Source organism: Cebus imitator, unplaced genomic scaffold (genome assembly GCF_001604975.1).
Source record: "Cebus imitator isolate Cc_AM_T3 unplaced genomic scaffold, Cebus_imitator-1.0 Scaffold0, whole genome shotgun sequence".
Lineage (NCBI taxonomy): Eukaryota > Metazoa > Chordata > Mammalia > Primates > Cebidae > Cebus > Cebus imitator.
This window is the reverse complement of record NW_016107315.1, coordinates 21,022,350-21,036,799: the sequence shown is the minus strand read 5'-3', so window position 1 is coordinate 21,036,799 and position 14,450 is coordinate 21,022,350. Positions and strand designations below refer to the sequence as shown.

Below are 14,450 nucleotides of genomic sequence, written 5' to 3'. Positions count from 1 at the left end.
CAGCCTCAACCTCCCCCACTCAAGTGATCTTCCCAGTTCTGTCTCTCAAGAAAGTGGGACCACAGATATGCTCCACAATGCCTAGCTAATTTTTTATTTTCTGTGGAGATGGAGGCTCCCTATGTTGCTCAGGCTGATTTAGAGCTCCTGGGCTCAAGCGATTCTCCTACCTCGTCCTCTCAAAGTTTTGGGATTACATGTGTGAGCCACTGCAGCTGGCTTCAGCTATCTTTATATTATTGATTACTAGTTGAATTCCACTGTAGTCTGAAGACATACATTGTATGATTTCTACTCTTTTAAGTTTGTTAAGGTGTATTTTCTGGTCTATAATGTGGTCTATTATGGAGAACATTCCATGTGAGCTTGAGAAGAATGTGTACTCTGCTGTTGTTCAATAAATGTCAATTAGAACCGGTTGACTGATTGTGCTGTACATGTACACAATATTCTAATGATTTTCTGTTTTCTTGATCTATCAATCAATGACATACTAATGTTGAAATCTCCAACTATCTAACTCATTCTGATGTAATTTTTCTAAAGGATGTAAGGTCTGTGTCTGGATTCTTTCTTTCTTTTTTTCTTTTTTTTTTTAAGACAAGGACCAGTTCTAGCATCATTTGTTTACTCCATTGTATTGCCTTTGATACTTTGTCAAAGATCAGTTGACTATATTTCTGTGGATCTATTTCTGAGCTCTCTATTCTATTTCATTGAGCTATGTGTCTAGCCTGTTATCAATACAACAATGTCTTGATTATTATAGCTTTATAAGTCTTGAAGTCTAGTTGTGTTAGTCCTCCAACTTTATTCTTCTCCTTCAGTACTGTGTTGGCTATTCTGCATGATTTGCCTCTTCATATAAACTTTAGAATCAGTTTGTTGCTACTCACAAAATAAAATTCTGGGATTTTTATTGACATTGCATTGAATCTATAGATTAAGTTGGAAGAATCAACATCTTGCTAATATTGAAACTTCTTATGCATAAATATGAAGTATCTCTCCAATTATTTAGTTTTTAAATTTCTTTTATCAGAGTATTGTAGCTTTCCCCATATAGATTTTATATGTATTTTGTTAGATTTATATTCAGATTTTCAGGTGTTTGTTTGCTCTGTGACCATGTCTCTGCTTGGTCCAAGAAAAGCCACTGACTTTCAGTTTACCCTGCTTTTTCTTGTGTTAAGGATAGGAGTTTTGACGTTCAAAGTCTTCACATGTTGGAACTGAATCTGAAAATTCCCAATTATTTGTATATTGAAAATATACAAATTTAGTTTTAATGTTATTAGAACTATAGCAAAATCAATATATAGAGAGGGAAATCAAGGAAGCATGGGTTGAGCATAAGTTCTGGGAACTTCAAGTAGTTTGATGTGCTCTAGATCATAGTATACATGTGAAAGAGGCTACATATGTGTATTAGTCCATTCTTACACTACTATAAAGATAGTACCTGAGACTGAGTAACTTGTATAGAAAGGAGGTTTAAATGACTCACAGTTCCACATGGCTGGGGAGGTCTCAGGAAACTTACAATCATGGTGGAAGACAAAGGGGAAGCAAGGCACATCTTACATGGTGGCAGGTGAGAGAAAGAGAGTAGGGAAACAGCCACTTTTAAAGCATTGGATCTTGTGGGAACTCCTTCACTATCACGAGAACAGCATGGGGGAAACCACCCCTATGACCCAATCACCTTTCACCAGATCCCTCACTTGACATGTGGGTATTACAATTCTAGATGAGATTTGGGTAGGGACACAAAGCCAAACCATATCAATATGGTTTGATGAAACTAGGTAGGCAGGGACTGGAACCCTCCTATGCAGAGTGTTATATACTTAGTGATGCATTAAATCATTGTGTCTTACTCTTTAACTCCTTAGTATTTAGCACAGTGCCTAATAAGTAGAAGGTGCTGAATAAATGCTTACTGAATGACTAGACAAAGGAAAGAAAATATAATTGAAATCTATACTTAAGTTAAATTAAAATGACACTTCACATTTCTATTCAGGAACATGAAGACTTTTATTCTACAGTTTGTTTACTCATCTTTCTCAGTATGTTTTAAAATATTTAAGTGTATAAAAACACCTCTTTTATTTCCAATGTTTCCAAATGTCTAGGCAGCTCTGCTTGTTTAGATGGTGGTTTAAAAATTTTAATTAGTATTTATAGCCTCCTCTTGCTGCTTCCCCTATGAATAAAAAATTATTCTTTGGGTAATGTCTCTGAAGTTGATATTGACATTCAAACTATTCAGAGGTGGCTTAATATTCTCGTTGTCTTCCCCCATATTTCCCCAGGGACTGTAGATTCTCTGGGTTTCCCAGAGCCACAATACAGGAAGCTTTTTCTATCACATGTTTTCTTATCTAATTTTAGAGAGAGTAGTAGTTCTTTACTACCCTTCTATAATACAGGGGACAGTGATTTCTGTTTTCTTTCTTTCTTTTTTTTTGAGATAGAGTCTTGCTCTGTCACCGAGGCTAGAGTGCAGTGGCACAATCTCAACTCACTGCAGCCTCTGCCTCCTGGGTTCACGTGATTCTCCTGCCTCAGCCTCCTGAGTTGCTGGGATTACAGGTACCCACCATTATGCCCAGCTAATTTTTGCAGCTTTAGTAAAGACAGATTTCTCCATGTTGGCCAGGCTGGTCTCAAACTCCTGACCTCAGGTGATCCACCTGTCTTGGCCTTGCAAAGTGCTGGAATTACAGGCATGAGCCAGCACGCTTGGCCCCAGTGATTTCTATTCTGCTTCCTTACTCATAGCTTTAGTATCTTGCTAGGTCTGAAAATGTACATCCAAGGTAGAGCTATATCAGAAGGCAATTAAATATTTATTCAAAGCTATAATGGAATATTTGCACTTTCTGTTGTTTTGGGATAAATATTAGAGATATGTCACCCCGTGGAAGCTTTGTCTAAAGGTCTGGCATGCAGGGATGCATCAGGTTTTCTAAATTAAGACCACATGTAGTATCAAATATTAAAGTAATGGAGACGTTGAGGACATTTCGGTTAATTTTATGTTATAGATGAGGGAAACAAGACTTAAAGAATTGCAGAGATTTTTTTTTCTGTTTGCACAACTAGTTACTGGCAGAACTGAAATTCATTTTCAGTTAAACACTCTCTTCTCTACATCCCATTTTTCAATTTTGAGGGCTTATTATTTTGGATAATAGCCCTCATTTTGGTTTATAGCCCTCAAAAACCAAAAATAGTATGAGTGCTATCCTGAGTTTTATGCCCTTGGAGTTTGATATCACTGGTACATGCTGTTTAAATGCTTGGTGTCCTGCAGAACCACTTATAACATTCTCTTTATTGGAAATGAAAGAGTGGAGAATTTCCCAGAGGAGACAGGGAAAATTATTTTAGAGAAATTTGCAGATCCCCTGAAGAATATGTCCTTTTTTCTCAGCAGGTTCATTGACCAGGTCATACCAACCAGATGAATCCAGCAAATCATTCCCAGGTGGCAGGATTTGTTCTACTGGGGCTCTCTCAGGTTTGGGAGCTTCGGGTTTTTTTCTTCACTGTTTTCTCTGCTGTATATTTTATGACTGTAACAGGAAACCTTCTTATTGTGGTCATAGTGACCTCTGACCCACATCTGCACACAACCATGTATTTTCTCTTGGGCAACCTTTCTTTCCTGGACTTTTGCTACTCTTCCATCACGGCACCTAGGATGCTGGTTGACTTGCTCTCAGGCAACCCTACCATTTCCTTTGGTGACTGCCTAACTCAACTCTTCTTTTTCCACTTCATTGGAGGCATCAAGATATTTCTGCTGACTGTCATGGCATATGACCGGTACATTGCCATTTCCCAGCCCCTGCGCTACACACTCATTATGAATCAGACTGTCTGTGCACTCCTCATGGCAGCCTCCTGGGTGGGGGGCTTCATCCACTCCATAGTACAGGTTGCATTGACCATCCAGCTGCCATTCTGTGGGCCTGACAAGCTGGACAACTTTTACTGTGATGTGCCTCAGCTAATCAAATTGGCCTGCACAGACACCTTTGTCTTAGAGCTTCTAATGGTGTCTAACAGTGGCCTGGTGACCCTGATGTGTTTTCTGGTGCTTCTGGGATCCTACACAGCACTGCTAGTCATGCTCCAAAGCCACTCACGGGAGGGCCGCAGCAAGGCCCTGTCCACCTGTGCCTCTCACATTTCTGTGGTGACCTTAATCTTCGTACCTTGCATTTACATCTATGCAAGGCCTTTTCAGACATTCCCCATGGACAAGGCAGTCTCTGTGCTATACACAGTACTCACCCCCATGCTGAATCCTGCCATCTATACCCTGAGAAACAAGGAAGTGATCATGGCTGTGAAGAAGCTGCGGAGGAGGCAAAAGGATCTTACTGGTTCCCTGTGCAGACCCTTAGATTAGCAGAGGCAGTGACCTGAGAATCTGAAAGACACGTCAGGGTATTAGCTTGCTTGATAGGACCCTAAAGGTAGATAGAAATCTCTGCCCACTGCTTCTCCATTGTTCTTAACCTCAGTCAGGTTCTGGTGACCTGAACAATTAGCCAAAATAGAAGATGGGATGAGTGTCTTAGAACCACTGCTAAGTGCCTCCCAGATAAAAGGTATCAAGTTCTATGCAGAAGTACTGTTTGGCTCAGAGACCACTTTCCCAGGTAAGAATGGTGTTGGCCTTGCTGAGAAAGTTTCAACTAGTAAATCTGGTGTCTCTTGCCTGATATCACTTTTTGGACACAAAATACATTAGAAGAGCTTAAAATATTTTAAAATTTCTTTAAGACAAGCGTTCTCTTGAAATATTGGACCCTGAGTCCCAATGGAGACTGATTGATAGTTGAATGTTTGTCAGTGAGGAAAAAGGAAATTACCTTGAGCACATCACTTTCTTCCTCATGGTTTCCTAGGGCCACCGTTGTTGCCATCAGTGTCCTCATTGTCATTATCTTCATCACGTAAATAACATTTAGTTACTTTTAGTTAGTTACTATGTTCCACTGTACCCAGTGATTTCCTTTTATAATTTATTTTAATTTTCTCAAATTTAAAATTCTTATGAGGTAGGTTTTCATATTTACTTTAAACATGAGTCAACTGCAAGTTAGAGACATTACATAACTTACTTAAGGCTGCAGAGCTTGTTTTCTAGAATCCAACCCAAGTCTATACAATGCCAGTGCCCAAGTCCTCAATGGTATCTAAAACTTCTTACAGGTTCTAAGGATCTGTGGGTTTATGCTATCATGGATAGAGTTTATATCATCATGAGTTATACTGACATCATAGACTTGGCATTTGATCAAACTTTTGAAATATATCTTGATCATTTGCTCCCTTACAACCCTTCAGAGGCTTTCCATTGCCTTTAAAAAAAAAACAACCGTGAATATTATAGATAAGATGTTGTCTGACTTGGCCTCCACCCATCTCTCCAATCTCACTTCTCTAACTCCACTCTTCTAACCCTCTATTTGCATTTACTTCTGTCAGTCTCTGGGATGCTCTTCGTTTAGTTTTTGCCTGGCTAACTCTTGCTCAATCTCAATCCTTGGTCTAAAGATTGCTTCCTCAAAGCTGTGTTCCCTGATCTTTAATCCAAATTAACTTGTCCTTAGTAGTTCCTCTAACAAAACTCAAAAGTATTTATCACAGATTTCAATTACATACTGATTTATCTATTTATTATTTTTGTGTCAGCCATTGCCCACTATCCTACAAACTCTTTAAAAGAAAGAGCCATGTTTAGCTTACTTAATACTATATTCTCCAAGCCTAGCACCACAGCCTAGATGAGCGTGCAGCAACAGAGGGGCCTCATGTCAACACTGAGCAGGCATTTACTATTGGGTTTGTACACAGCATACCCTGCACTTACACTCCCCTCAAAGTGCATGTCTCTTTAAAATTTGTTCTGTAGACATCTCCCTTGGCTCAACCTAGTTGGAGCATTGCCTGGGACAGTGCCTGAAACATACTCGATGTCTAATAATATTTCTTAAAGGAATGATTAAATGAGTGTTGCCATATTTGAAGTCTGTTAGTAGAGTTTGACTTGGGAATGAGGGCTATCCAAATATTTAACTGGTCTTAACATTCTTCCTTTATGAGATTCCTATAGGAGCCGCTAGTCATATAAGGTGCAATAACAAATGCAAATCAGAGAATCATTTATTACTGCAGCCAGAATTGGATTTTCTAATAATACAGAGGTTCTGCTTAATTTTATTTGCAATACCCAATCTAGTTGGAAGCCCTCAGAGGGCCTCTTACTCCTCACTGAGCTCCAAATCTGAATCTCCATATTTCAGCATCTTCTGATTGACTACATGACACAGGAGACTGATGCAGAAAGAAAAGTGTTTAAGCGTACATATGAGGAGAAAGAGAAGGAGCCTCCCTGTATGGACGTCACGTGCTCACACATGTTCTCCAATCCAGGGATTCTATCTTGAAAGCAATTTGACCAATTGGATCAGCCGTCTATGTGGGGAGGAGGAGGCACAAGGAAGAAAGGCTGTAGGGAGGGAAAATGAAGGTTAACCACCATATTTCATATTGTATATTTACAAAGACTGTTCATTAGCTGAGAAAAGTGCACACTGTTGCTTATGTTCTTTAAACTTCTTGCACATTTAAAACATTTTCAATAAGCATTTAATCTCCCATTTATCATTTCCTTTGACTCGTGACCCTCAGTTTCCTCACAGCAGTGAGCCTGAGCCACCCCAGGGTGTCTCTCAGTGCTTGCTGCACCTTGTCATTGCGGAGAGTGAAGATGAATGGGTTGAGGAGGGGTGTGATGATGCAGCTTAGGACGGCAACACCTTTGTTGAGCAGTTTGGACTGAGCCTCTGACATACGAATGTAGAGAAACATGGAACTGCCATAGACGATGATCACCACTGTAAGATGCGAGGCGCAAGTGGAGAATGCTTTCCTTCGCCCAGCAGCTGTGGGGGCCCCAAGGACAGTGACAAGAATGCAGGCATAGGAAACTGAGGTCAGAGCCAGCGAGCCCAGTAACACTGACGTAGAAAGCACGAAAGCCACCTGTTCCAGCAGATGGGTGTCCCCACAAGAGAGCCTGAGCAAGGGCCAGCTGTCACAGAAGAAGTGGTCAATACCATTGGGGCCACAGAAAGGCAGGCTGGCCATGAGGACAGTGGGGCAAAGGACCCAGAGGAATCCAGCTAGCCAGGAGGCCAGCACTAGCTGGAAACAGACATGGCCACTCATCAGGGTCTCATAGTGGAGTGGTCGGCAGATTGCCAGGTAACGATCCAGAGACATGACGGCCAAGAGGAAGAAGTCGGTGGTGCCTAGAAGGAAGTAGAGGTAGGACTGGATGATGCAGCTGACAAATGAGATGGTGTGATTCCCCGTCAGGATGACGACAAGCATCTTGGGAACTACAACAGTTACCAGCAACAGCTCCAGGAAGGATAAATTCCACAGAAAGAAGTACATCTGTGTGTGCAGGCGTCGGTTGGTCCAGCTGAGCACAGTAATTAACAGGTTGCCTGTGGCTGTTACAATATACGTCGCCATTAACCCCAGGAACACCAGGAACTGTAGGAGATGGTTACTGGGGAAACCCAGTAGGACAAAGCTTGTTACCTGAGTCCAGTTTTCAGGGCTCATCTTCAGTCACCTGCAGGAGAAATGAAACAGAACTCTGTAACTCATCTATAGCTACCAATCGTCATTTAACCAAGTGGTAAAATAATATTGAATACCCATCACTTCCTTACATTCTGAGAATATGTTGATCTATATTTTGGTCTGCAAGTGACTTACAAAGAGAGAAACAAATTACAATAGTAAGCAGCATGGCAACATTGAACATCCAATTCTGTATCTGAAAATTTACACTGTGCACAGTATCTCTTCTCCCAGTAAAACATTAAAACTCTTAAAACTAGGTTTTACTGTTTTCAGAGATAAGAAAAGGATGACAAAGGGAGTTTAAGTGACTATTCTATTATCAGGTATGAAACAGGTGGTAGAGGCAGGATTTCATACCGAGCTTCTGTGACTCCAACACATGCTGCTGACACTGTTGTGCTCAGACAGAGAACCATGCGAGTATTGTGGCCTTAGAGGAATCCAGAGGAGTAGAAGGGTCAGAGAAGACTTTACGTAAAAAATGCACCATGAACAAATTTTACTGGTATTAAGAACTCTTGTTTTAGTGTTTATGGTCCTTCTGTGTCCTGTCTTGACATAAAATAACAGAATTAAAAAATCTGGGCTTTCGGTATCCTTAGAGATTTAATTTGCGATAGTCAGCCAGGAAGCCAAATAAGACCAGACTGGCAAAACCCCAATGCTGTCATAACGTATTATTTTTCTGCCCCCGACCCTGACCTAGACTCCTGTAGAATGCTAGAAATCCCTCTTCCTAGTGCAATGCTTACTAGTTTATCTCAGCTTCAGTTCACTCAACATTCTAATAGTATAAGATGGGGAATCAGGGGAAATGGTCTCAAAGGAGATGGTATGTATCAACTTGCCTTCTCAACTTTTGCCTTAATTTGGAGATAGGTTTGGCATCCTGTAAAATGTATCTATATGTTTTGAAGGACTGGGTTTCTTTAGACAATTAGACATCTTCGGTTCTTTTTTTGTTGTTGTTGTTGTTTTTAACATCTAGCACCAAACACTCAGAATCACATAGATCTTGCTTAATTAGAGAAAATGGGAAATATTCTAAGACAAGAAGAATGAAAATGAGCATTAAGTTACTTTGTTTAATTGACAAGGAGTAAAGTGTTAAGAGTTTAGACAAAGTTTAATTGAGGATTATCTATTACTTCAGACAAACAGTGTCAAAGATGGGGAGCACAGATATTTTCTCAATTCTGTCTGAAGCTACTTTAACAGGCAATATTGAACGGAGGCAAGCAATCCAGATTTGAAGGATGAAGAAGAGAGACATGTTCTGTTTATATCAATTCTGGAAAGAATAAGTCTGAGATTTAAGTAGCTAAGTAATAATAATGCTTCATTCTGCTAGTCTAGGGCTTGCATCTCCAAAATCAAAGAAATAACCTGAATAAAACCCAGCAAAGGAGGCCAGAGCACTATGTCAGGATAACATAATCTTTTCATATAATGAAATGTGCTATTGTGGCTATTTCCAAAGCACCAGGTAAATATCAAAAGTAACTTATAAAGCCTGTGAAACACATGAGATCAGTTTCTGACTACTGTTATAAAATACATTCACTGAAGTCTGTTCTCCAGCTTCCCTTTGTCAACCTGAATAACTCCTTATCAGTTCCAGAGAGCCTCGTCAGTTGGCTGGCTGTCTCTTATAATGCCAGACCATAACTATGTCATCCTTGTATATACATGTTTAAAATGTTGTCATTTTCAACCTCAAAATAATCTTACTGCCTTAAATCATTTGCCTAAAGTCAAACAGCTAAAAATTGTTTGTATTATCGTTTGAAATTTTTTTTGTTCCTATGTATTTTGCACCAAAAATACTGATTAACAAGATGAGAATCAGTGAAGGGAATCAGAACTTTGAGGAACACACACACACACATTTTTCGATTGACATAATGATTTAATTTACACAATTAGATAACTATTATTATGGTGCACTTTACAATTGAGCAAACTAGAACAGTATGGGTAAAACAAAGAAACAAACAAAAAACACCCTCAAACATAAAGCTAAGATACACATCTAAGCTTATCTGACTCTGGTGTGTGACCATGGCACTAGCAAAGATGACCATGAAATTTGAATCTACCAAAGGAAGAAAAGGATATAGATTTAAAATGCCATAATATAATGACGCTCATAATGATAGCAGCTAGAACTTACTGAGTAGTTGCTATATACCTGAGACTTTGTATTCATTTCACTGTTAAATCTCTCAGCAACTATACAAGGTTAACCCTAAACCTTGTCTGTAGGATGGAGATAATAATAATAATTATCTCCATCCTACAGACAAGGTTTAGGGTTAGCGGGATTAAGGACCCACATTAATGAGTATTAAAGTTTGTGATTAAAATTATAGCAGTCTGAATTCAGAGCCTCAATTTTTTTTTTTCTGTTGGAAACTTTTTATGTTCAACAAGAGAAAGTAAAAATCATTAAAACAGTAACTACAGGGAATGTCTAGCTCTTGCTTTATAGCCTTAGAAATGCTAAAAATTTTCAGTGACTACTGATGATGATATTTTGTGTTAAAAAGAATTCAATTTTGTCATTTTTAAATTTAGGATTAACCTATCCTTGGATGTTTCCCAAAGAAGATTATGAAGAATCTAAAGATGAAACATTAAATGAATCATAATTATTTGTTAATTTTGATGTGCTTTATTGGAATTGGGACTTTAGTAGTCGAATAGAAAAACTACCTTCCTTATAAATTAATAGTATGTCTTTGCAACTTAAAAATACCTTTAGTTAAATATTGTTACCACATGCGTGCAGTGTTATTTTCAAAATTTAGATTAGCATATCAATGTAATTGCATGAATTTTATAATTGCCAGCGTTTTCTTTTAATTAATGAGTCTACAACCGCTGCTTTGTTCATCTCTTCTTTTAGATGTAACTTTTAAATTAAACTTGGATTCATTTAAATTATTTTTGGCTTCCTCTAAACTTCTCAGTTGTATTATGAAAAAAACTTAGAATTTACGTAGCAACAATTATTTTGGGTGTTAAAACTAAGCTAATGATTATTTAAGCCATCTTTTTTTCCTAAGGAAAATTAGTAAATTTATACATTTAGAACATGGATATATTATAAAGGAATATATTATAATATGGAGTATTTTAGGAACATTTTTGGGCAAAGATCAGAGGAGATGCAGAGCCTGAATTTTTAACTGCTAAACCACAATATCTTATATGAGAGAGAATTTATAATTATAAATTTGATTTGATATCAATTTCCACTTGTCCTCTTACTGCATCTGTCAACTAATGATAGGAATTCTACATAAAGAAATAAATTGTTATAATTTAAAGATTTGATCCTGATAAAATGAAAACATCCCCCAGGATATGTGTTAGATTGGGTCTTATCCAAAAGTCTTTTAGCTCCTCCTCCAGAGCAATGGACAGTAGAGGTTATAGTCTCAATTACCACTCCCCATTCCCAGAAGATGGGCACACCGCACCCCCTTGAATAAGATGTTGAAACTTGTTTCTTCTTGTTCTTCAAGTTCTATTTCAGGATGTGCTGCGTTTATATCACATTCAAATTGAGGCATTTTACTTGGCAACAAAGATGAAGTATTAATCATACACTTTATTTCTAACCACTAACTGGTTATAGATCTCGAAGCACACATAAGTGCATACCTATTTTATCGGTCCCCAGCAAATATTCCCTATGGCATTACTACATTTTGCTCATTATCCTAAATTTGATGGAATCATCAAAATCATCCTGTCTCCCTTTTGTAAGATGGAACTTTCCTGCCAGGGCATACATACACTTGTGCTTATGAGACCCTTCCTCAAGCCCTTCATCCACCTGGACCATTTGCTTTCATAAATTTCTCCTTGGCTGACTGTTGTTTGCTAATGTGTATGTTATTCTGCCTAACCTTGTTACCTCTCATTTTGCAGTCTTTTCATACCTTCCTTGGCCAAATCCTTTCCATTTTATTGGCAACACTATTGCCTGCTTTGTTTCTCTTTCCTATCTGCAGATGTACTCCAGGAATCTTGAAGTTTGAATGGATTTTACACCTTGTTAGTCAACGGTGAATTTAGGTTTATTGAATTTTTCCTAAGAGTATGGAAAACTTGTATTGGAATCACCTGGTGTGTCTCTTTAAAATGCTGATTTCTAGGCTCTACTCATAAAATTGCAATTATTCTCTGGGTTTAAGGCTCAGGAATATAATTTTTTATCAATTTATCTGGGTTATTCTTATTTAACCAAAAGTTTGAGAAGTACTAATTTTGGGGAGAAAGAAGGGTGTTGAGCAGGTTTGAGCATTATTAGGGTAAAGGACTGAGGTGTAAAGGAGGGGGTAAGTTGAAGGTCAGATCTAGAAGGGCCTGAATATGGAAGGCTGAGTTTTATAAACTAAAAACATCACCAACTTTTTAATGCAGTGATAGAACTAACTATGTAGCTGACCCAGAACAGCAATAAATCTAGCTTTCTGAAGTCTCACAACATATTTGGATGGCTGTCTCAGGCTTTAATATGTCCACAGGCCTACAGAGGTTTTTATTTATTTATTTATTTATTTATTTCAGGTGTTAGCTAGCAAAGTACTCTCACAAGGGTGAGATTGCACATTTGTTTTGTTATGTGCTGAATAACCTACCAGGCATCGGAGGTACCTAGCAGAATGAGCCTGAATAAGTTACTGAGGAGCTCATAGTGTGTAAGGGTTAGATACATGCAAATGATAAATTCCATTATAACTCAAATTCCTTAGCCTTTAAACCCATCAGGTTGAAATCGTTATTTATTGATTTAGAGATGGAGTTTCACTCTGTCACCCAGGCTGGAGTGCAGTGGCACCATCGTAGCTCACTGCAACCTCTGCCTCCTGGATTCAAGCAATTCTCTGCTTCAGTCTCCTGAGTAGCTGGGATTACAGGCACCTGCCACCATGCCCAGTTAATTTTTGAATTTTTAGTAAAGACAAGGTTTCATCATTTTGGCCAGGCTGGTCTTGAACTCCTGACCTTGTGGTCCACCTGCCTCAGCCTTCCAAAGTGTTGGGATTACAGGCATGAGCCACTGCACCAGGCCGAAATCATTTTTTAATTTAGCAAATAGCATGCTTTGTTCTTGCCATCTTCAAAGCAGGATATACTTATGTAATAACTATGAATATATTTTGAACAGTAGTTTGATAATACTTATAATCTTATTTTCCTATTGAAATACTCAAAATATTTTTTTCTAATCTCCATTGATCACCTGGGTACAAACTGTACACCCAGGTCACCTTCTGGCTACTCAAAATATGATAATCAGAAAATCAGAGCTTCTTATAATGCAATACTATATAGGCTCAAGAGTTGGTTTATCTATGCAGAGCTCAATAGCTGAGGATATAAATGAAGAGTCCCCATTCCTATCTTCCATCAGTAGTTGGGAATTGTATAGCTGTGTACAATAAAATGAATTACAGTTTTAGCACTCCAGATCTATATGCCTTAAATTAATTATAAACAAACCTCATTGATTCCAATGAGTCAAGTTTTAAGTCAAGAATAAAAATAAATTTTGGGTATACTAAGTTGCCTGACATAGGAGGTGATATAAGTTGTCTCCTTTACCTGTTCCAATACTGCATTTCTTAGGCTTCTTCCCCTAGCCAGTTTGAAGAATGTTCACTGAAAGTTTGTATCAGGATCCTGTTTATGGTCAATGGAGCACAAAGAAGGCTTCTTGAATCTTCAGTTGTTTATGTTTCAAGTAATACCAAGCAAAACTCTTTCTCAGTGTTGAAAGAGAAGTTACTATAAATTTGCATGATTATTTCTTTGTACCTCCAATCAATTTAAATTTACTTTAAATTGCTTTGAATGGAAATCTCAAAAGGGAATAACTTTGACCAAAGTTCTCTAAAAATAAACTAATGTAATTAGTCCTTTGAGGCTTTAGGGGGTGAAATGTTTGAGATTTGTCATAGAGTATGAACTGTACTTCTTCAAAAAAAGTTAGAGCTACTTCTTAGGTACAGAAGTAGAATAAAATTTGTTGCTGTATTTGAACTTTGAGAAATTATTTTAAGCTAGGTAGTGATGCGGTGACGCCCTGGGTATCTTAATGACATAATGAAATTATAACAATTAAATATATATATGAGATCAATGCTAATTTAAAATATCTAATCTTTTTTTTCAGTGAGCATTGAATATCAAGTCATATACTAATTATGGTATATAATACTTGTCATGAACTTGGATAAGTTACTTAAATTCCTTGAGCTTCAGTTTCTTCATCTGTAAAATGAAGAATCTTCAAGAGAAAGAATTGTGTAAAATTTGCACCCAGGTGATCAATGGAGATTAGAAAAAATATTTGAATCTTGCTTATTAAGAAGGACAAATAAAAATTATCTTCTCATTTATATGCTCAAAATATCTCATTTATATACTCAAACTATCTACATTTAATAAGCTCAAAGTATCTACTTTTCAAATCATCTGCCTACTTCACCCCTTTCCCCTCAAATTTGAACTTGTAGTTCATCAAAACCATACTATAAACTGTTATGAGTGTACCTTTCTAGACGTGGTTATATTGAAATATTTTGCATACTTGGAAGCGTAAAATGAATGAAAAATATTGGATTAAAAGAGATTCAATAAAATCTAAAGAATATTTAAAAGTTTTATTAATGCTTGTCCAACCTTGATTGGAATGTAAAAATGTGAAGTTGTGTCAAAATGTGTGCTACGAATTTTTATTTGCATTT

The 14,450-nt window shown here is 37.7% G+C and overlaps 2 protein-coding genes across 2 annotated transcripts; one reads left to right on the top strand and one right to left on the bottom strand.

Moving 5' to 3' along the window:
- Positions 1-3,330: 3,330 nt before the first annotated feature.
- LOC108301187 (olfactory receptor 4D5) lies at positions 3,331-4,884 on the top strand. The gene has a single exon (XM_017524271.2). The coding sequence runs from the start codon at positions 3,473-3,475 to the stop codon at positions 4,424-4,426; it is 954 nt and encodes a 317-aa protein (XP_017379760.1). The 5' UTR covers positions 3,331-3,472; the 3' UTR covers positions 4,427-4,884.
- Positions 4,885-5,902: 1,018 nt separating this feature from the next.
- On the bottom strand, positions 5,903-8,578 carry LOC108301180 (olfactory receptor 6T1). Its single transcript, XM_017524260.2, has one exon. The coding sequence runs from the start codon at positions 7,660-7,662 to the stop codon at positions 6,691-6,693; it is 972 nt and encodes a 323-aa protein (XP_017379749.1). The 5' UTR covers positions 7,663-8,578; the 3' UTR covers positions 5,903-6,690.
- Between the last annotated feature and the right edge of the window lie 5,872 nt (positions 8,579-14,450).